This window comes from Panthera leo, chromosome C1 (assembly GCF_018350215.1).
Source record: "Panthera leo isolate Ple1 chromosome C1, P.leo_Ple1_pat1.1, whole genome shotgun sequence".
NCBI classification, from domain to species: domain Eukaryota; kingdom Metazoa; phylum Chordata; class Mammalia; order Carnivora; family Felidae; genus Panthera; species Panthera leo.
Genome location: NC_056686.1, coordinates 23,788,137 through 23,809,565, shown reverse-complemented (window position 1 = coordinate 23,809,565; position 21,429 = coordinate 23,788,137). Strand labels below are relative to the sequence as shown.

Here is a 21,429-nt window from a genome sequence, read left to right as displayed (position 1 = left end):
ATTCAACCATGTTGTGTCTGCAGGAAGTCTCCCCTGGTCAGGACACCCCAGTTGCTCCCTCCTCCTCCCATATCCATTCCTAGGACTCGGGAACCAATTTATTTATTTATTTGAGAGGGCAAGCTGGGGAGGGGCAGAGAGAGGGGGAGACAGAATCCCAAGCAGGCTTTGCACTGTCAGCACGGAGCCCAAGAGCCCGATGCGGGGGCTCGACCTTACAAACCGTGAGATCATGACTTGAGCCAAAATCAAGAGCTGGCCATAACCAACTGAGCCACCCAGGTGCCCCACTCATGAGTCTTTTGAACCCAATTCTGGGTAGTTCCTCAGCCTTGGTGCCCAGAAATTTGGTTGCTGCCTTGGGCAGGGGACCCTTGGGAGGGTTTGATCATCCCTGCCTCTGGATGGAAAGGGACACTGTACCTGCTCCTTTCTGCTCAGAAGTCCCATCGCTTGTGTAGATGCTTGAATCCCGACCTCCTTCTCTCCTGCTACCCCCACCCCTGGCTGGTGTTCACAGTCATAATAACAGTGAATTATTTATTGAGTTCCTCTTTTTTTTTTTTTTTTTTGTATGATACCATTTTATTACCTGACAAACCTAGTTTCTTATAGCTCTTCTTTTTGGGGGGGTTTATAGCTATTCTTGCATGTTTGTTTATTTTTTTATTATTTTTAAGTAAACTCTTACCCAAGGTGGGGCTCGAACTCACCACCCCAAGATCAAGAGTCCCATGCTCCACCGACGCAGCCAGCCAGGCGCCCTATACTGGGCTCTTTTGTGCCAGACCCTGTATAAGCACTTTTACAGACTAACGGTATACGGATCATTATCTCATCATACAGACGAAAAAAGGGAGTCAAATAGTAAGTTCCAAGCCACAAAGCTAGAGCTGAGGACAGAGACTGGAGCCCTTCTAACCTCACGGAGTCAGGAAGAATAAGGGAGCTGGCTGGGTCCCACCTCCCCGGGGACGGGGACGAGGCTAGAGCAGAAGGGGTTAATGAAGCGCCCACTCCCACACCCGAAAGGGGCTCTCCCCCCAGTTCCAACCGAGAGAAACCGACTAACTGGGACTGTGAGGCTGAGAAGCTGGAAACAGCTGACCGAGGAGGCATGGGCAGCAGCCACGTCACCGCTGCCACGGAACTGGGGAGGAGGGTCTTCAACACCCCCCCCCCTCCCGCAACACTCCTCCCCCTCCCCCCGCCCCCTTCCCCCCCCCCCCCCCCCCCCCCCCCCCCCCCCCCCGCCCGCCCCAGCCTTCTGAAGGCCCGGCCAGGAGAGGCGAAGGGGGTGGCACCGGGGAGGACCTTCACGTCCAGCCGGGCCCTTAAAGGGCCGGACTCCCCGCCCACCCGCCAGCCCCCGCCAGCTGCGGAGCCCCCCTCGCCGGGCAGCTCCGGGCACGCAGGGTCCCCGCCCCGCTCGCTCGCTGGCTCGCTCGCTCACCTGGCGGGGAGGCGGGCGGGGCGGGCCTGGGCGCGGGGCCAGGCCGGGAGCGGGGCTCTGCGTCCCGCCGGCCGCCTCTGCCACCGCCGGAGCCCCCTCCCGGCCTCCCTCCCGCCTCCCGCGCGGCGGGCGGGTCCAGCTGTGTTCCATTAGCGGCCCTGGCAAGTCCCCAGCCCCCTGGAACCGCCCCTCTTCCCCCACCCGGAGTGGCCGGCGGTCCCCGGCAGACAGGCGCGCGCTGGCTCGCGGGGCAGCCTTCAGCCCCAGGAGCTTGCGACCTGGGAAGCTGGGGCCCCGCGCCGCCAGAAGTGACCGAGGACCCTCGCAGCGGGCCTGAGGATCCCAGGCCCTTTTTCCCCTGGCTGGCTGCCCTGGGCTGCCTGCATTACTCAGTGAGGTGGGGGATCCCCAGCCACGGTAAGTGGGGGTGGAGTGGGCTGCCTCCGGTGGGGGGCTGGGGACTCGGCGGCCCCCAACGTGCTGTGTGACCTGGGCCAAATGCCATCCCCTCTCTGGACCTCAGTCCTGCCTTCTCTGTAGGGGAGCTCTAAACTCCATCCCAGGTCCGCATTCGCTTGCTCGCTCCCTGCCCCCAAACCTGCGCCTCTGTATTGGGATGGGATCACATCCTCAGGAAGCTTCTCTCCTGTCCCCGCAGCCCCTGCCGTGGCTGGGGCCCAGGGGAGTGGAGGCTAGAGAGGAGGAGTCGGAAGGGGACACAGGCACACTGATATTCCCGCCTCCACATGCGTCCACATGCCTCCCGCGGTTGGTAGCTCTTCCACTGACTGGCGAGACTAGGAGGCCGGAACAGGGTTCAGTGATGGGATGTGCACCCCACTAGGAGGAAGGATGAGTAGGGCGGAGAAACAGTTCTGCCCCAGGAACAAGGGGTCTGGGGTCCTATCTCCAAAAGTATTGAGGTGAGGGGTTCTTCCTGTGCTCACTCCCTATTCAGGAAGGGTGATAGAATTCCGTAACAGCTGGGGGGGGGGGGGGGGAACGAGGTCAGACTTGCACAAGAACTTCCCGGCAGGAGGGCCGACCGGAGGGACGGTCACAGGCTGGCTATGGGCACGTGCGTATGTCAGGGTGTATCCGTGAACATGTGTCTCAGGGAGGATGCCGGTGTGCAGGTAGGTTTGGATGCATGCATGCACTGGCACAGATGTGTGTGTGTGTGTGTGTGTGTGTGTGCGTGCCCGTGTGCCGGCATGTGTCATGCTGACACACGAATGACTCCGGGTGTGCCCGCGCGAGCTGCCCGTCTCAGGGGAGGCCGGATGATGTATGGCTCTCCTGGCCGCTCGCTGAGCCTGCATTGATTTATCTGGGCCCATCCATCAGGGTTTAATAAAACTAAAAGACAAGCATCCATCAGCAGGGGAGGTTGGCAACAAGGTCCTGAGCCCGGCGACCTGCTCTCCCACCCACTGTACCCAGGGGGGAAGCTTCCTTGGCCCGCACACAACTCTGTGATACCTGCCAGGAGACTTGGCCTCTGACCTTGTGGGTGCCTGGCAGGGCTGCCAGGCTGAGCTGGGTGCAGCTAGCCAGGTACCAGGCTAGTATACACCGAGACAATGCACAGGCGGTTAAGATCTTGAAATACTTCCGAGTGTCTTGGCAAATAGTCTCTGTCTCGAGGCCCCTCCCTATCCCAACTCACCTGGCCTTCTAGGACCCTCTAGATTTCTCCTTCATGCAGCAACTATCCACTGGCGCCATCAGATACCGCCTGGACCCAGTCTCAATGCTCCCGCCAGCATTCTGCTCTGGCTGGTCGGTGTCCGTGCCATACCGGTGGTTAAATATTTTGAATATCACCCTGGCGAAAATCCTAGCCCAAGGCCTGTGGTCGGGCCTCTGAGAGGGACGGATGCCTGGCCAGACCTCCTGCCACCCCAGTACTAGGGCCTGGGCCCCATGGGCCGGCTGCTACTCGCCTATGTATGATGCTGCGTGAACTCAGGAATCCGTGTTCACAGTCTCTGTGGTTTTCAGGTGCTGCAGCTGTGGCCGACCTCTCTGGATCAGGATGTGGGCACCTTGGGTTTCTGGCTTGTGGCTGCTCAGTCTCTGGGCCGCCTGCAGCCATGGGGCAGATACAGGTGAGATGACACAGGAGGCTCAGGGTGCCATAGGCCTATGACTGGCTCCTTGAGATACAGGAGCCCTGTGTACATATGTGACCCCGTGCCTCGATCACGTGGGCATTTATAAGCGTCCCAGGCTGGGCTCAGGGTGGTCTGAGGTGTTTGTACCCGTGAGCCTGTGCAGTGTGGGCTAGAGTGTATGTATGTGTGTTTCTGTCTGCATGTTTGTGTATCTCTGAGCATCGCAGAGTCTCTCTGTGCATCTGTACATATCCCTCTGTCTCCGTGTACGAGAGAACAACTCTCCTCCCGGCACGTAAACTCACCGTGTGCACAGAGTGTTGGCAGGGCCGGTGAGGTTCCTGCAGAAGGAAGCTGCATCTTGAGAGAGGCCCAAGCCCTTCCAGTCCGTTTCATGGAGGAGAATCCATCCTCCAGCCCACGTGTTCCTCCTCCACACGGCTGGCCCCGGATCCTGGATAAAGAGCCCGCCTCGAGGCCCAGACGCTGGATGGGACAGAGGGTGCAGCTTTCCAGGGCCCAAAGCCAGAGGAAGTTGACCGGGCAACTTGCCCTGCCCTGCTGGGTGCCCTCTGGGCTTCGTAGCTTAGCTGCCTCGCTGAGCAGAAATAGAACTCCTAGAACCCTCATCTAGCTGAGGGCGGCAGAAAAACCAAGGTGCAGATGTGAGAGGGGTGTGCCCCCAGGGTGCACGTGACTGCCTGCAGGGCTGTGTGCGTACATGTGTGTTCCTGCATGTATGCGCGAGTGCCTTGCTCTCTCCCTTACCGGGTCGCCTGGGGGATGGGGCAGAGAGTTTCAACATCTGTAAGGAATCTGGGCCCATGGCCAAGGGTGAGTCACCCATTGCTGCTGCCGATGCTGAAGACAGTGATAGTCTTTCTGGCCAGACCTGGGGGAGGGAGACTCCAGTGGGGTCACTGGGCCTAGAGATCCAGGATTCCTTCCTCCAGTTAGGCAGCCAGGGAGTCCAGTGCCCAGCTTCTAGGAGTTGTCCTCATTATCCTGTCCCAGCTACCGCAACTGCACTGATGGGAAGGCCTTTTGGAGTCTCGCCTCTAACTCCTGTTATAGCACCTTTCTTAACATTTTGCTCAGTCAGCCTGGAGAGGAGGCAGCCCCATCGTTGCCCATCTGTCCCTTCAGGGTTCTGAAGACCCTAATTAAGCTATCTCCTTCTCTAGGAGCCTCTACCCACTTACCATACCCCGTCTGGACCCCCAAGGTCCTAGTGGTTCCCTTTAGCTTGTGGTCTCTTGAGGCCCTCAGTCTCTTCTTACTGTTTCATAAGGTAGTTCTCTAGGTGAAAAGTCATTCTGTTGACTCAAGTCTTCTGTCTGGCCTGCCTTTCTGCTTTAGATGTAGGAAGCAAACCCCAGCCATTGCTGAGAACACGTGTACCAGCTGCACGTGGCATCTCTGGTGGCACGGGTATCCCCAAGTCACATGTGTGCAGACATGCAAATGTACTTGTATATAACACAGGCATGCATAATGTGAGCTTTCTTTACCCCCGAAGTGTTTCTCTGCACCCCCCCTCCACGCACACCGACTAGGGTGTATCAAGGAGGGAGCACATGTATATATCCAGCCCCCATTCCGTCTGAGTTCTAGGGCTGCCCCGAGCTTCTTTTGCTCTTTCTCTTGCTGACCTGCCTCCTGAAATCTCGGGGGTTTGGGTTCCGGGAGTTCTCGTCCTGCTCTGCTGTGAAATCAGTGGCCCTGAGCCCAGCCTCAATCTCTGGGCCTCGGTCTTCCCATCTGTATACTGGGGGTCCTCCTGGCTCCCGGGATAGCCAGGGTCAGAAGGCAAGAGGTAAAAACAGCCCCGAGGCAGGGCCTGGTTAAAGGTCCAGAATGGGGACTTGCTTCTCTCCAGCTTTCCCAAGGGCCTGGCTGTACAGCCACCTCAGCCAGAGCTTGATGAGTGCCCCACTGCCAACTGTCTTCCAGGTGAGCAGTGCCCACCTTCATACCAGGAAGGACTCAGGTTAGAACACAGAAGCCATGTATCGACCAACGTGACTGGTGAGTGCCCATCTCGTTCAGCCGTCCCTCCTCTACGTCTTCCTGGAGTGGCTGTTACCCCTTCCTCACCTGCCCAGCTGAGCTCTTCATCTGGTGTCTCCCCCCAAAGGCTTTAATCTCATCCGCCGACTCAACCTCATGAAAACATCTGCCATCAAGAAGATCCGCAACCCCAAGGGGCCCCTCATCCTGCGACTGGGGGCAGCCCCCCTCACCCAGCCCATGCGGTAAAGGCCCCAGTGTGACCACTGGGAATCAATGCTCCCCAGCAACTCTGGACGTGGGGGCCTGAACCCAGAGGCCCCTGTGGGTCATTTTATCCCACCCTTTGCCAGGGGTCGACCTGGTCTCCACCCCCCGGGGGCTTACAAGATAGGCACAGAGGAGATGCCTGGCAGGCCCACCCTCTCCTCTGTCCCTCCCCTCTTTCTGGCTAGCAGTCGGGGGACAGGTCTGTACCCTAAGGGCACTGTGAGGACTCCAGGATGTGTGTGGGAACCTGGCAAGAGCTGTGTGTGTGTGTGTGTGTGTGTGCCCACACACACCTACATGTGCCCACATGTGAAGTTCAAATTCCTACAAGTCTCAGGGAGGTCTGGCCCCTCCTTCCCTCTCCAGCCTTATCTTCCAAAATGGCCCTCTTTCTTTCTTCCTGCTCTCGTCGGGCTGCATGCTTTTTAGCTTTCTCCAAAACCTCTTCTCCTAGGCCAGCCCCGGTTATTCTGGATTCCAGGGCATCCTGGATTCTTTGGAAGAACTTAAGTACAACTGTAATGAAATGGTGACATGGCCATCCTGGGGAGTCTGTGTTTAGGGCCCTACCTCTCCCCACCCCGTCATCAGACTTGAAGGCTCCGCGAGGGCAGGCACCTTCTCTGTGTTTTCACCACTGTTATCCCCGGCAGCCAGACCCACCTGGCACATAGTAGGCACCCAATAGCTGTCGGTAGAGTGACATGCCCATGGCTGTGTCGGTTTGGAGGAGGGGGCCGGTGCGTGTCCCACACAGGTTCGGCGGTCCTGAGGGCCCAGGGTGGGCAGCAGCTGGCCTCTCACCTGAGCCTCAGGGTCCCCTCCCTGCTCTACCCCCAGACGAGTATTCCCTCGGGGCCTCCCTGATGAGTTTGCCCTGGTGCTGACACTATTGCTGAAGAAACACACCCGCCAGAACACGTGGTATTTATTTCAAGTGACCGATGGAGACGGGTACCCACAGGTGAGCCGGACCCCCCGCCCCGCCCCCCCCCCCCCCCCCCCCCCATGGATCTTGGGGCATCTAGCATGACAGTCCGGCCCAGCCTCTGACCCAGCTTGTGAATTCTGGGGCCTCTCTGCTCCATCCCGGCGCCCACCCTCCAGGCTAGCCCTGCCCCAGCGACACCTATGCCTTTCTTTCAGGGCGAACTGCTCTGTGACCCCCACCAGCTTCCTTCTCTCTCTGGGCTTCAGTTTCCCCTCCCGTGAAATGACCTTGAGGGCCCCGAACTTTGCCATACTGGGGGCTCTGGGGCTCTGATTCTCTGTCCTTTCCTTGTTCAATTCTACACAGATTTCCCTGGAAGTCAACAGCCAAGAGCGGAGCCTGGAGCTCCGGGCCCGCGGCCAAGATGGTGACTTTGTGTCCTGCATCTTCCCGGTGCCCCAGCTCTTTGACCTGCGCTGGCACAAGCTGGTGCTGAGTGTGGCTGGACGCGTGGCCTCCGTGCATGTGGACTGCACCTCAGCCTCCTCTCGGCCTCTGGGGCCCCGGCGACCCATGCGGCCTGTGGGCCATGTCTTTCTGGGCTTGGATGCCGAGCAGGGGAAACCCGTTTCGGTGAGTGCGAGGTCGGGCTCTGGCCTCTGCTCCCGCCTTCTGGGAGCCTGAGTGAGCTCCCGGGAATCCGCATCTGACCAGGTCCGTCCCTTGCTCAGAATCCTCTCGTGGTTCCCCACTGCCCTCCAGATGCAGCCTAAACATATTAACCTCGCATGCAAGGCCCTTCATGATCTGGTCCCTAGAAATGTCTATGGTATTATCTTCCTTTACATCTCTCCATACTGTTTGTTCTGGTCAGTTCCTTCCTAGCTGGACATCTCACCTATTACTTTCCCACCCCCACATCTTTGTCTTTGCTGTCACCTCCCCCCAGAATGCTTTTCCGTGCAGACCCATCTGCGGAATATCTACTGGTCCTTCAAGGCCCAGCTTAAATGGAACCTCCTCCGCCTTGTTCCTCTGGGCCAAAGTGAACTTTCCTTCTTCCTCTCCCTCTTTCCTGCGTGTGTGGTTCCATTTTGCTTTTGGTGACCGCCATATTCTTGATGGTCTCCCCAGGTGAGACCGGAAGGTCTCTGAGGGCTAATCCTGGGGTGGAGCCATCTCTGTGCCTCCCTGGCAGCCAGGACACTGAGCTATTTGGTAAAATGAAGTGAAACTGACTTGTGTGTCCCCTGCAGTTTGACCTTCAGCAGGCACACATCTACTGCGACCCAGAGCTTGTGCTGGAGGAGGGATGCTGTGAGATTTTACCCGGAGGGGTGAGTGGCCCAGCTCCAGCCCAGCTGGGAGGGTTTGGGGCACTTCCCAGGGGCTAGTGTGCTACAGATGGGGAACCAGGGAGGGGATGCGTTGAAATCTTAGGATGAGAGGGTGAGGGGCAATCTGACTTCTGTACTGACCCCAGCCCTTCCCCTGTGCTGGACAGTGTCCCCCAGAGACCTCCAAGGCCCGCCGGGATACCCAGAGCAATGAGCTCATTGAGATCAATCCACAGACCGAAGGCAAGGTCTACACTCGCTGCTTCTGCCTGGAGGAGCCTCAAAACAGCAAGGTAGGTGGACAGGTACCTGTGGCACCTACCACAGGTAGGTACAAGTGGGACTCTCCTCCCCTGACCTGACTGAGGTCCAGAATTGGGGTCAGTTGTTCCCAGGGTAGGGAGGGCACCGGAAGTCCCGCCTATCTATGAACTACCCCTATAGGATTCAAGGAAGCAGAGAGCCCACTGCGTGAACCTGAGCCTACCTGCCTTTTGGCATTGAGGGATGTATCCATCTAGCTCTGCCACTACCCAACCCCTCACTGATGCCACCCCAGACCCTCCTGGTGAGGTCAGGACCAGGCTTGCACCCAGAGGCAGTTTCTCCAGGACAGGGGTACCCGGGATCAGAGGCCCGGCCATACTGCTTCCCTTGGGGCTTGCTCGCTGTCCTGGGCCCAGCCCCAGCCACTGCCAGGCTGGTTCTACACCCCAGCACCATGGCCAGCTGCCCTACCACTCTCAGGTTCTTTAGGGTGGCAGGGAAGCCCAGTTCCTCCCTTAGCCCCACCCCCAGGCTGGGCAGCCTCCCTGCCCGCTGGGCATCGTGCCCAGCCTTTGGCTGCAGGAACACAGGATCCCATTGATTCATGGTCTTGTTTTCTCCGACATCACGTGGGTGGGGGGAAAAGGAGGGGGGGGCCTGTGGGAGTGCCAGGGGCCTGAGCAGGCTCTTGATGCCTTGGGACGTGCCCACTGAGGTGGTACCTGGGGCCCATGCCCCTACCTGGGTGCCCCTTTCCAGCAAGGGCCCCTGCGCTGCCCCCTCTTCAACAGTTCCTGTTTGCTCTCTCTGCCCAGGTGGATGCCCAGCTGACAGGAAGCATCAGCCAGAAGGCAGAAAGGGGAACAAAGGTAGAGACAGTGGGTATAGGGGGAGGAGTTCACGGTGTCCTCGGTCTGCTCTCCGCGCCCTCTGTAAACCCCTTGACTAAGCCACTCTACTCCCACATTCTTTCCACCTGCCCCCACTCCTGGACAGAGCTTAGGATATATAGGAGCCAGCTCTGGGAAGGAAGGATGACTGGGGGCGAGACAGACAGTAACTGGCACTGTGTAGGGCACCCGCTCCTGGCAGTTCTTGGGTAGGAGTGTTGGAAGCAGTGCTTCGTACCCTCTGCTTCCTGCCCATTACCATGCCCTCCCTCTTCCCAGGCCCGTCAGGAGACAGCGGCCGATGAGGTAAGCCTCCCATCTAGACTGGCAAAGAGGAGGTGCCAGCATGAACCCTTTGGACAAGGCGCTGGGGCACTGGAGGCTGGGCGTAGGGGTTTGGGAGGACTACATAGCTCCCAGCATTCCTTCGGGGCTCAATGCTGGGCCCTGTCCGCCTGCTGCCTCTCTCCTTGGGTGGGGGGTGGGCTTAGTCCTGGACACTCCTGCTGTGTGGGCAGCAAGTGGCCATATGCATCGCGGGAAGAGTCCGGGCCTTGGCTACGGGACCCCAGATCCTGGGCCTCACCCTGCCCCCCACACGTGGTGTGACCCAGATCGCACTGCTCTTCCTCTCTGGGCTACAGTGAGAAATGGCTCTGGGTTGCTGGGAGTTGGGAGATGAGGCTTGTTTGGTAGGATTCCCATCTTCCTGCTCCCTTGGACTTCACACAGGACACACGTGATGTTCTGTGTGCTTGCTGTGTGTAAGCAGGGGAATGGGGTGGTGAGGGCTGGTCCCAAGCTCTCAGAACTGACCTCCTGGCCCATTCTTCCCTTGCAGTGCCCACCCTGTGTCCATGGTACCCGGGAGAGCAATGTGAGTGAATAGAGGGTGTGCAGGGTGGGGTGGGCGGGGGCTGGGAGTGGGTTAGAGGTTGGCCTGGTAGCTTCCTGGTTAAGCACAAGGGGGTCTTTGTGCTCTTATCACACCGCCTCCCTGCCCATCCCCCAGAGCTGGCCTTGACGCCCACCCCAGCCCCACCAAGGGCTGCACGGAAGGAAGCCTCACGGCTTGTGATCTGGGCAATGCACTGGGGACAGGGTGGTGACTGGTGGGATCAGGACCTTGGTTGATGATCCCAGCTTTCCGTTCCCCCACGAGGACTCAGGGCCGTTCTGCTTGAAGGCTTCCCACATCACCTTGGAGGCCTCGAGAAGGGGAAGGCTGACTCAGGGTGACACAGCCCAGCACTGGTGCCCAAACACATGTTGACTCCGGAACCCCTCCTATCCCTCTCTAGCTGGCTCTGGTCCAGCCTCCCTCTGGGGGTCTAGAAAGACAAGGGAGAGGGGCTCAGTGAGAGCACAGCTGGTACCCAACTGTGCTTCCTCTGTGGGTAGCGTGAGTCATTACTTTCCCACGGCCTGACATCCTGAATTGACGTACCACGTTGGTCCACGAATGGCATAATCCCGGCTGCCCTTGGCTCCAAGCCCCCTGACCTCGGGGGACATCAGGAAGTACCCCCTCTGCTGCCTGGCCTTCTTTCCATCTAGCCCCCCACCAAATCTGGTGAGGCTGATGGTCCCCAGGTATGCAGGAGTTACCATGGCAACCGCGCAGCTGTGCAATCCTAACAACTAGGGGGTGGAGCTAGCCAAAGTCAGGCAGTTTAGAGAAGGTAGGTTAGACCCCTCTGCAAGTCTGACAGCCTTGGGATATAAAGTCGGCATGGTGCTTGGCCTGGGAGGCAGAGCAGGGGCTGGAATTCAGGCTGTTGTTGGTCCAGCCTCAATGCTGTGTGGCCCTCGCTTCATTGCTTGCCTTCTCTGTGCCCTTGGTCTTTCCATCGCTGCGGTATAATGTTCTCTTTGCCTCCCCACCCCCCATCCAGGTCACAACTGGTCCTTCTGGACCCAAGGTGAGTCCAAGATGGAGAACAGGACACTCTTGCCCTCTTTGGCGGTCCCAGCCTGTCTCACAGCATGTGACCCTGTGGCTGTGTGTTTATATTAGGGCTACCCAACCCTATGTGTGTGGGAGGTGAGTGTGTGTGTGTGTGTGTGTTGGAGAGAGTAGGGGGTTGTGCACGTGTGTAAGGATGTGATGAGCTCCCCTTTTCTGGCTCCTCCTGGCATCGGGCTTTGGGCCTCACTTGGGCACACGTTGCCTCCCTGCCTCCTCAAGCATCCAGTGGGGACAGGTCCTGTCATTTTGCTTCAGAAAACACTGAGTGAGACCCAGCTGTGCCCCTGTGTAGGACTGGGGGTGTCAGGGTGATCGTGTGGGGGTCTGGCGACGTGCTTCCCGGGACACATGTTCTCCTGTGCGTGGCCCGCTGTGATGGGGAGAGCGAGCCCGTGTGCCCGTGGGCCCGACAGCCCCGTGCGGCTTGTGAGCGACGGGACAGGCCATGCACGCGTGAAGGTGCGACAGCGTGCTGGTGCGAGCCAGAGAGTATGTCGCACAACTTCCGGGGGCCGCCTTCGTGTGAGGGCCCAGTGAGTGCCAGGCCCCGCGCTGAGCACCTGGCCTGTGGTGTCATGTTCCGTCCTTGCCACGGCCCCCTGAATCCCTTTTTGTCGTTAAAGACCCTAAGGCTCAGAGAGGTGACTTGCGACTTGCCCTGAGTCACGTGCCAGCAGGTGGCGGGGGCAGGACTTGAACCGAGGGGGCCTGACTCTCGCCATCACCGGCTCTGTCACTCTACGTGTGCGTGTCCACGCACATGCGTCCACGTGGCCCCGGGCGGGCTGCGTGTGAGCTTGCGTGCTTGAGTAGGGGCGTGGGGGGAGTACCCTCTGTGTGAGACTCTAGATTTGCCAAATATAGCCTCTTGGGGTGGGAGGGCCATATGGACGAATGCATATGGAATCCATATGCTGCGTGCACGGTTGGGGGTTGGGGGGTAGTGTGCTCACTTACACACCCTTGTGTGGTCGATGTGTAGAGAATTCAGACTGGGAGAGCTTCCTCAAGTCTCCCGTGTGGTCCCTCTGGTCCCAGCCCCCGATTTGATCTTGTCCACAGGGAGGGAGAGGTGAGCGAGGCCTTCCTGGCCCATCAGGCCCCAAGGGAGAGAAGGGAGCCCGGGTAAGTGCCCCAGCCGGGCCCTGAGGCTGGGCTGGCGTGTGAACCGTCCCAACGGCTCAGCCAAAAAACCCTGCAGCCCAGCCCACACGGGGACTGAGGGGTAGGGTCTTTCTAGGAGTTAGTATGCGGAAACGTCTAGTTTTTAGGGGTCTTTAGAAAATGACTGCTGGGACTGCGGGATTCTTGAGCCCATCCTTCTCAGAACAGGGTCCCACCCCTGATCCCTTGTTCCCTACCCACAGGGCAGTGACTGTGTCCGGATCTCCCCGGATGCCCCGCTTCAGGTAAGACCTGGAGGCAAGGCCTACTTCAAGACCACTATGGGGTCAGCCCCCGGGGAAGGCCACAGGGTGACCCTGGGACCCTCTCAACACCTTATCTCCCTGCTCAGTGTGCAGAAGGCCCGAAGGGAGAGAAGGGAGAGTCAGGAGCCTTGGTGAGTGTGGGACCAGGGATAGGGCAGGGCAGTGGGGTTCTGGCCCAGCTTCGCCCGCCTTCCCTCACCTGTTCTTTTGTGTCCCCGCCTTATCTCAGGGACCCTCAGGACTTCCGGGCTCTACAGGCCAGAAGGTAATAGGCGTGGATTTGGAGGGGTGGGTGGCAGGGAGGTGCGTGGGCCTTGTAGACTTGAGGAAAGAGATGTCTGGAATCTTCTCAGAGGAGGGAGGGCACCATCCCTATGGAAGGCACAGAGCTGGCACTACTCACTCTCCCTCCCAGTCACCCTGTCCTGTCCAAGTTCCCACCAGACCCAGAGGGCAATGCCACAGACTCCCCGAGAGTGGCCTGGCTGGTTCGAAAGTTCTTTCTGTCGTCTACTTTCCTGTAGTGACTGAAGCCATTCCGTCTCAGGGGAGGCAGAGACCAGGGGCCTAGAAGGCAACTGTCCTTCCTCCAGCTAGAGCTGCTCTGGTTCTTCTGGCCCCTTCTTTCAACCCCAGTCACTTTGCCTTTTCCTTCCCTAGGGCCAGAAAGGCGAGAAGGGAGACGGAGGCGTTAAGGGCTCGCCGGGAAAGCCAGGCCGAGATGTACGATGCTGGGGACCCTTCCTCACCACAACCCCGTGTCTCTCAGTGAAATGCTGGATTTTGCCATCAGAACCCAGCCTGCTAGCCTTGCTCCCCAGAAAGGGGGAGGCTGTGCCCCAGGAAGCAGAGCAAAGAGGGGAGAAAAGGACCTGAACCCAGGAGCCCTGGCTCCCAGCCTAACAGCCCCTGATCTCTAATGCCCAGAGGTTGACCTCTGATGACCTTGGGACACAGGGATGGAGTCTGGCTTTGGAGAGGGACACTGAGGGTGGGCAGGTAGGTGTGGCCTCTTCTCAGCAGGGCTGCTGCCTCAGGGCCTCAGGCTTTTCTTCCACCTTCCCCGACCCCACAGGGCCGGCCAGGGGAGATCTGCGTCATGGGGCCCAAAGGGCAGAAGGTGAGTTGTGGGTATCTGTGGGATGGAGAGTGGGAGGTGGGGCTGGGGCGGCGGCTCTCTCATACCTGCCTTGTGTCTGTGCCAGGGAGACCCTGGCTTTGTTGGGCCTGAGGGACTGGCAGGAGAGCCTGGGCCCCCTGGCCTCCCTGGGGCCCCTGGGATAGGACTTCCTGGGACCCCGGTGAGTACTTCCTGCCCCTTCTGCTATTCTTTCCTCGGAGACCCTTCTGCTGCCTGGCCAGGGCTGGGGAGATAAGGCTCGGTCTGGGGGTCCTGGTTGAAAGGAGGGGGCTAGAGTTGGTCTTACTGTGATGTGGGGGCTCCCTAGGAAGCCTCTGGCTGATGCTCTTTCTGCCCTCAGGGGGACCCGGGTGGCCCGCCAGGCCCTAAGGGAGACAAGGTAAGCACAGGCAGGGTCAGGGGTGCTTGGGGGAGCTCCCTGCATGATGGAAGGAGAGAGGAGAGCGGTCCAGGGGCAGCAGGCATCCATGGAGGGCAGGAGCCAGGCGTTCAGCTGAGGCTGGCTCAACTCAGCCAGGCCCCTCGGTGGGGAGTGTCCCCATCCCAGTGCTTGCTGACATGGGAGCCCTGGCCTGGGTTCCAGACATGGGGACAGATAGGCCTAAGTCTAGTAATGACCAGAGAGGCCTTAACTAGAGGGCCCGGGCTTATTTTAGGATCTTGTGCCCTGGAAATGTCTGACTGTCTTGTCTGCTATGGTTCCTCTGGCGTCACCTAGATTCCTCTTGACCTGCTGTACCAGTGAAGGGGTATACAGGGGTATACAGAGGGAGTCTGAGAAAGGACTAAGTGGGGGAGGGGTGAATGGGCTGAGGTCATGGCCAGGAGCCTCCCCCTTAATACTTCTTCTGACCGCAGGGCAGCGCGGGGGTGCCAGGAAAGGAAGGTCCCGGTGGGAAACCTGTAAGTAAGCCCAGTCCGGTGGGGAAGGGGTGCTGTTGCCCACCATGCCCAGGGCTGCTCTACAAAGGCCTCCAGAGAGAGGGGGGCTAGGTCCTTGGGCCCTCTCTTGGCCTATCAGTCCCTCTGCCCGGCACTGATGTTCACTGCTTCTTCTCCAACAGGGGAAGCCAGGGGTGCCAGGGCTGAAGGGAGAGAAGGTGAGTCCCAGGCCGGGTTGCACCAGGGTATGGTGGGAGAGGGATCTCCTCTCTGAAGGCGACACTCTGAGCATCAGGGGTACTGGACCTTCTCTAGCAGACCCCATCTTTGTTCCTATGGTGTGTGCATAATTACTAAATCAAGAGCCTGGCTTGGGAGTTAGACAGCAGGGTTTGAATCCTGCCTCGGCCGCTCACATGGTTTATGAATGTGGCAAGTCAATTAGCTCCTCTGCGCCTAAGTTTCCACATCTGTAAATGGGACACAGTGGCTTCTCGTGGCTTATTGTGAGGATATCGTTTTGTGATGTCCAGGAACCGTAAGTGGAGTGAATGAGTCAGTTGAACAGAAGGCCCCTCCAGTGATCCCACTGTCCACCTTGATGTTGGGGGTAGGGTGCCGGCACATCCAATGTCTAGGGCTCCTTGTCTTCCTCGGGGTCTCGTCCTCAACTTGTCTGCTCACGGTCTCTCCCTTCTGTTAGGGTGACCCCTGTGAGGTGTGCCCAACGCTGCCTGAAGGGTTCCAGAGTTTCGTAGGGCTCCCTGGAAAACCAGGGCCCAAGGGGGAACCAGGTGATCCTACACCAGCCAAGGTGAGCGCCCAAGGGGGGGCACCATTGAGGGGCACCACAAAAACCTGCAGGCGTGGTTATGAAGAGGAGTTGGGTACTTGGCAGAGGGACTGGGTACATCTCTTGGCCATAGAGAGATTGTGGGCAGAGGGTCCCTGCTCTTAGCTTGAGGGGAGGGGGGCTGAACCATAGAGTTTAGGGCTGGGCTAGAAGGTCACCCACGTCTCCACAGCTACCTCCTAGGGTTCTTGAGGAGGCTCTAAGATGCCCTTTGGGCAAGCTGGGGTGGAGCCCACCCTTATAGTGAGTGAGGCTGGCCCTCCTCCTGGCGATTGGGGATTGGTTGGGGGTGGAGGAAGGGAGTGGGCTGGGGGGGGTTTGGGTCCTGGCCTTGACTCCCCACCCCACTCCCTCACACTTTCTTTCAGGAGGGCCTGAGATCTGCTGGATGGAAAGGTGATAGGGTAGGTACAGGAACTTTCCAGTGAGGTAGCTTAGCCTGGCCTGATTTCCTCCATCTATTACATGGGTTGATGAGCCCCGGCTCTGGGTGCTAATCTTGAACCCCATAGGACCCCTGGGTATTTGAAGGGTTTGTGGTATGTACCATTGCTGTCCTCGCATATGGCTAGGAAGTTTGGGGTGCCCCGACGTGCCCAGTCTCAGCCAATAAACCTTTTTTCCCCTGCAGGGAGACCCTGGCATCCAAGGTCCCAAAGGAGAGAAGGTAAAGGAACACTGGTCCCCTGGCTGCCCCCCTCTGACTCCTGAGAACCTTTCCAATTCTTTCACTTCCTTCCCCAGGGGGACTCCTGCTTGTCCTGCAGCTTAGCGGTAGGGGCCCAGCATCTTGGGCCCCCTACAGGGGCCAAAGGAGACATGGGCCTCCCTGGCTTCGGTTTGCCCGGCCTTCCGGTGAGTGACCAGCCCAGCTCAGTCCAGCCCATCTTTGCCACACTGGTGGCTTCCCTGGCTCCACAGGCCCCGAGTCTCAAGGCAGAGACCAGGAAGGAGGCCCTGAGGCAGGTGTCCCAGGCCTGCAGCCTGGTCTCTCCCTCCACCCCTATGCCGCCCCGGGTTGCTTGCCCCGGAGTTCCCTCTTAGAATCTCCAAGTGCCCGGCTGCATAACAGAAGTAACTGCCCAGCTACCGGTGGAGTTGTGGCATTCGTAATTCCAAGCTGGCCTTTCTCTTTCTGGGGGGGACACTGGAACCATGGGGTTTTGCAGGGGTGGGAGTGGGAAGGTGCTCTAACTGTGTCTTGGTTGTTTTTCAGGGGAAAGTTGGGGCTCCAGGGCCAACAGGGCTGAAAGGAGAGAAGGTGAGCTCTGGGTTAGCTGTCAGTGACGCCACGGTTTCTTGGCAGGGAGGCAGGGAACAGGGACGATACAGACGAGAGATCAAACTGTAAACCCACAGTGAAATAAATTCGTCCGTGCTTTGCAGACTGGAGCCAATGAGCTTATTTGGAAGAGCCCTTGCCTTCTCCAAGAGAACTCCTTAGTGCTGTGTGTTTATTTTATTGATAATCTAAAACAATTAAGCACGTTTAAGACTACCTTTTAATAAAATAACAATATTTGCCTCTCCTTTACCACTTACGATGTGCCGGGCACCGTTCCAAGTGCTTAGGCACGTATTAACTTGTTTCATCCCCCTAAAACCTTTCGGGGGAGCTACTCCATTATTGTCATTTTACGGATGAAGAATCAGAGGCATAGAAGGCCAAGTCAGTTACCCAAGGTCACATGGGTGTTCGGGTGTAGAACTGGGATCCGAGCCTAGGAATCTGGCTCCAGAGTCTGTAATCTTCGCTGCTCGGCTGGGTTACTCGATTTCAGTGCCCGTGTTCACATTTGTATTTATGATTGCATTGGGGACAAATGACAGCGTTGAACTTATAATGCAGTGTTACCCAAATGAGGGCTTCCACGGGTGGATGCGTGTCCAAACGCGAGAAATACCAAAATATATGTTCGGACTCTGCTCTGTCAGGCAAGCCACACCCGTCATTTCTCAAGACGGGGCCCCTGTACCCTCACTTCACAGCTGCCTCCTCTTCTAGATTTCTCTGTCCCAGTAAATGACACGTCCCCAGCTCCTCAGATCCCAAACCTGCAGCAGCCTGGATCCCTGCCTTCCCCCACATCATCTCCCCCAGTCCTGCCAACAGGCATCTCTGTCAGCTTCCCCCGCTCCTCTCCACCTCTGTGAGCGCCACCGCCATCTGAGTCCCGACCAGTCTCACCCGGACTCTGGCGGCAGCCCCCCAGTCTGGCCTGCCTGTGGCCACCGTAGCTCATCCACAGCCCGTTTGCCACCCAGCAGCTAACATAACGTGCCCTTGCAAAAAGAACTCGGGTTTCATTATTTCCCTGCTTAAAATCCTTCATGATTGACTCTGTAGCAAAGTCCTGCTATGCTTAACAAGACCCTGGCCGGACCCTGCCTGCCTTTCCGGTTCTTCCGGCTCTCCTCTCCTCCGTTTCCAGGGCTGTGGATGTGCTGGCCTCCTTCCGCTCTGGAATCAGGAATGTCCCCACCTCTTAGATTCTGTACTCTCGTACGTTCTCCCTCTCTTCCCCCCTCCCCCTATTCTTTCACTGGATGGCCTTCTTCTCGTCTTTCTGATAATAATTGTGGTCAACACTTCTCCGACCACCCTGTCCAAAATGGCCTCCCTTGTGTCTGTGCCCTTCATAGCCCTCCTGGCTGTTTACACTTACTGTGACTCAAAAACTACTTTTTGTCCCCCACAAGTGTGTAAACTGCACAAGGTGTTTGGGCGTGCTGTTCACTGCGACCCACCAGCACCTTGCCCGGGGCACAGCCGTGTAGGCATCCAGTGAACAAATGAATGAGCTAATGATCTTCGTGTGCTGGGTGAGGGCTGCGTGCGGGGCTAGGATTCTGTGAAGTGAGCCTGGGGAGCATGCTGCAGACTCTCCTGGGGACCTTGGGGAAATCCCTGGCCTCAGTTTCCCTAGCCAGGAGATGAGAGGGGTAGTCTAGAGGTCCTAAGAGGCAACTTTTGTGGTTTGTGGCTGGGGACTGACCCAGCACCCTCTCTTTGACCCTTTGCTCTCTGCTTTGCACAGGGTAATTTTGGGGAGGCAGGGCCAGCTGGCCGGCCGGTAAGTGCTCTAGATACGACGGCTCTTGGGAAAAGGGCAAGACGGGAGGTGCTACCTACTACTGGGGGGGAGGACAGACCTGGACTGTGCCCCAGCATAGCCCAGGCAGGTGCTGGGCCTCACACATGGCCTCTTTTTTTTTTTTTTTTTAATCACACAGGGTCCACCAGGGCCAGTGGGATCCACAGGCATCAAAGGGGAGAAGGTGAGTCTGGCGACACTCTCCCCTCTGCAGCCAGGGTGAACTTCCTAAACACACACTTATCTTGCTCTAATTCAATCCCCACAAGGCTCCCCACTGCCTGAGGGTAACATCTTACTCCTTAGCATGGCATTCAAGACCCTTGATGACTTGGCCCCACCTTCATTTCTTGCCTGTCCTCCCGCGATCTCTCCCGAGATATCCCTCGCCCAGCAGGGACGCTGTGTCAGGCCCGGCTCCGTTCCCCAGCCCCCGATTCCAGGCCCGGCCTGGTGTCCCCCAACCCTGTGTCCTCACTTGGCAGGGGGAGCCTTGTGAGCCATGCCCAGCCCTGTCCGAGCCTCAGGATGGGGACAGCTACGCGGTGGCCTTGCCTGGCCCTCCTGGAGAGAAGGGAGAGCCTGGGCCCCCGGGCTTTGGCTTGCCAGGGAAACAGGTGAGCTCCCAGGTTGCTGCAGGAGAGGCGCAAAGGAAGGGACGAACCCTGCCCGGGTCTTTTGGCTCCCTGGATGGTGGGGAGTAGGTGGGAGTCGATGGAAGGGTCGGTGCTTCTGTCCCCAGAGGATGCCTCAGCCCTTCATCCTGGGACCCGGCCTGGCAGGGCGTACGAAAGAAAGAGCACCAACTTGGGACCAGGCGGGCCTGGGTTCAGATTCTAGCTCTGCCTTTCACTCACGCTTTGACTTGAACAAGTTACTGTTCTCCTCTCTGTGCCTCTGTTTCCTCTGCGTGGTGGTGTTGCAATCACCAACACCTAGGGCCTAGGAATCGCGTGTGTGAAGCACTTCGCGGCATACGATAGGTGTTCAGGATGACCCATGGCTACCACGGGACTGATTATTATTGTCCTCGCTCTACTGGTCACAGCGAGCACTGCCATAGCGTATGCTGGGTGCCACACACTGCTTCACACACGTTAGCTCATCTAATGTCACAAGGACTCTACAGGGTAGAAGCCAACGCCATTCTTAGCATTTCCCATTGACAGGTAAGGAAACCGAGTCACAGGCTAGGCAGCTTGCCGGGGGTCACCCAGACAGGACTCTGGCTCGGCTCCTCTCTTAATCTATCCAGCATTGCTTTGCTAGGACGAGAGAGGAGATTTTGGACTGTTTTGTGCCCTGTTGAGTTCCCTGGGTCTAACACGGTGCCAGACGCTTAGGGGTGTCCGCTATGAGTGAGTGGGTACTAGAAATGCTTTCTCCCCAGGGCAAGGCTGGAGAGCGTGGACCGAAGGGGAACAAGGTGAGAGAGCCTCGTGGGCACGGGTGGGCACCACCTCTCTGAGGCGCTTTCCACCTCCTTTTCCTGATCGCCCTGTGCCCGCTCTCCACTCCCTGGGCAGCCCCCAGGCGCCAGCAAAGGGCTCTGAGTGCCTTTAGTTCCCAAGAGGCAGTCTGCCCCCAGCTGGGCCACCTCTGCCCTCCTTGAAGCCTACTCCTTGCAGGGTGATGCTGGGAACCCTGGAGATCCTGGAGTGCCAGGCACCACGGGGCGGCCGGGACTGTCGGGAGAACCTGGCGTGCGGGGCCCCATGGGCCCGAAAGGAGAAAAGGTCAGTCGGGTAGGGGGGACTTTGTTGCCCGGACAAAAAGAAATGGGGCTGAGAGCTAATGAGGTGAAGGACTGCGGAGTCAGGCTGCGAGCCTCGCGGGGTACCGGAATCGCTGGGTGATGCCTCAGCTCTTCTGCAAGGCAGGGAGGGGAAGAGCAGGGAGGGTCGGGGCGTGTTTTGATTTCCCAGACCGAGGTGGGGGCAGTGGAGGGGCAGAGCTCTCAGAGGGGCGCAGGGACCCCCCCCTCTTTCCGGTGCCTCTTTCTGGCCTGCCTGTCAGCCCTGGCTCAAGGACTGCTGGGGGCGCCTCTCTCTGACCAGGGTGATGGCTGCACTGCCTGCCCCAGCCTGCAGGGGGCGGTGCCGAGCACGGCAGCACTGCCTGGGAAGCCCGGCCCCAAAGGAGAGCCGGGCCCAGAAGGTGTGGGCCGGCCTGGGAAACCGGTGAGTTCCGGCTACCTGCCCTCTGGTCTTTCCCTGCCTGAGCTTTACCTTCTCTCCCACCTGCACCCTTTTCCCTGTGGGACCCATGGGCCACCTGTATCTTTTAGGGCCAGCCCGGTCTACCTGGAGTTCAAGGGCCCCCAGGACTGAAGGGCACCCAGGTAGGTGTGTGTACGGGGAGCCTGGGCTGCAGGTATGTGTGGTGAGGGCTGGGGGGTGTGGCATGGGCCTGGAGTGGGGAAGATCAGCCCCAGAGAAGGGAGAAGGTGGAGGTGCGGGGGTAAAGGAGAAGAGGCTGGGGAAGAGGCTATTCGGTGAGTGGGGAATCCCAAGCCAAGGTTTGTCCTTCTGTCTCTTCAGGGAGAGCCTGGACCTCCGGGAAGGGGAATCCAGGGGCCGCAGGTGAGTCTCTAGCCTTCCCTTGGCCTGCCTGCCCCCAGCCTCCCAACACTTCTATTAACCATCTGCCCACTCCTATCTGTCCCCCAAACTATGAGGCTCTGCCTGGCCTCCAGTGCTCAAGGGCACAGCTTTGGGAAGAAGAACTGGGCTGTAGCCCTGGCCTGTCATCACTCCTGCGGGGGACCTTGGCTTTGACCCCCGC

At 58.6% G+C, this 21,429-nt stretch overlaps 1 protein-coding gene across 5 annotated transcripts in view; it reads left to right on the top strand.

Moving 5' to 3' along the window:
- The first annotated feature begins 1,599 nt into the window (after positions 1-1,599).
- COL16A1 (collagen type XVI alpha 1 chain) overlaps positions 1,600-21,429 on the top strand; it is a 49,542-nt gene continuing 29,712 nt past the window's right edge. For all 5 annotated transcript variants that reach the window (XM_042951426.1, XM_042951430.1, XM_042951429.1 and 2 more), the window contains exons 1-35: positions 1,600-1,870; positions 3,458-3,564; positions 5,524-5,598; positions 5,708-5,825; positions 6,691-6,814; positions 7,148-7,414; positions 8,038-8,118; positions 8,286-8,411; positions 9,201-9,254; positions 9,555-9,581; positions 10,117-10,152; positions 11,171-11,197; positions 12,307-12,369; positions 12,612-12,653; positions 12,761-12,805; positions 12,904-12,939; positions 13,335-13,397; positions 13,750-13,794; positions 13,880-13,975; positions 14,156-14,194; positions 14,674-14,718; positions 14,880-14,915; positions 15,401-15,511; positions 15,919-15,954; positions 16,182-16,217; positions 16,295-16,405; positions 16,767-16,811; positions 18,589-18,624; positions 18,785-18,829; positions 19,131-19,262; positions 20,036-20,071; positions 20,274-20,381; positions 20,703-20,825; positions 20,933-20,986; positions 21,186-21,227. In XM_042951426.1, coding sequence (XP_042807360.1) covers positions 3,492-3,564; positions 5,524-5,598; positions 5,708-5,825; positions 6,691-6,814; positions 7,148-7,414; positions 8,038-8,118; positions 8,286-8,411; positions 9,201-9,254; positions 9,555-9,581; positions 10,117-10,152; positions 11,171-11,197; positions 12,307-12,369; positions 12,612-12,653; positions 12,761-12,805; positions 12,904-12,939; positions 13,335-13,397; positions 13,750-13,794; positions 13,880-13,975; positions 14,156-14,194; positions 14,674-14,718; positions 14,880-14,915; positions 15,401-15,511; positions 15,919-15,954; positions 16,182-16,217; positions 16,295-16,405; positions 16,767-16,811; positions 18,589-18,624; positions 18,785-18,829; positions 19,131-19,262; positions 20,036-20,071; positions 20,274-20,381; positions 20,703-20,825; positions 20,933-20,986; positions 21,186-21,227 — 2,433 coding nt within the window. In that variant the 5' untranslated portion in view covers positions 1,600-1,870; positions 3,458-3,491. The remainder of the gene's footprint in view (positions 1,871-3,457; positions 3,565-5,523; positions 5,599-5,707; positions 5,826-6,690; positions 6,815-7,147; positions 7,415-8,037; positions 8,119-8,285; positions 8,412-9,200; positions 9,255-9,554; positions 9,582-10,116; positions 10,153-11,170; positions 11,198-12,306; positions 12,370-12,611; positions 12,654-12,760; positions 12,806-12,903; positions 12,940-13,334; positions 13,398-13,749; positions 13,795-13,879; positions 13,976-14,155; positions 14,195-14,673; positions 14,719-14,879; positions 14,916-15,400; positions 15,512-15,918; positions 15,955-16,181; positions 16,218-16,294; positions 16,406-16,766; positions 16,812-18,588; positions 18,625-18,784; positions 18,830-19,130; positions 19,263-20,035; positions 20,072-20,273; positions 20,382-20,702; positions 20,826-20,932; positions 20,987-21,185; positions 21,228-21,429) is intronic.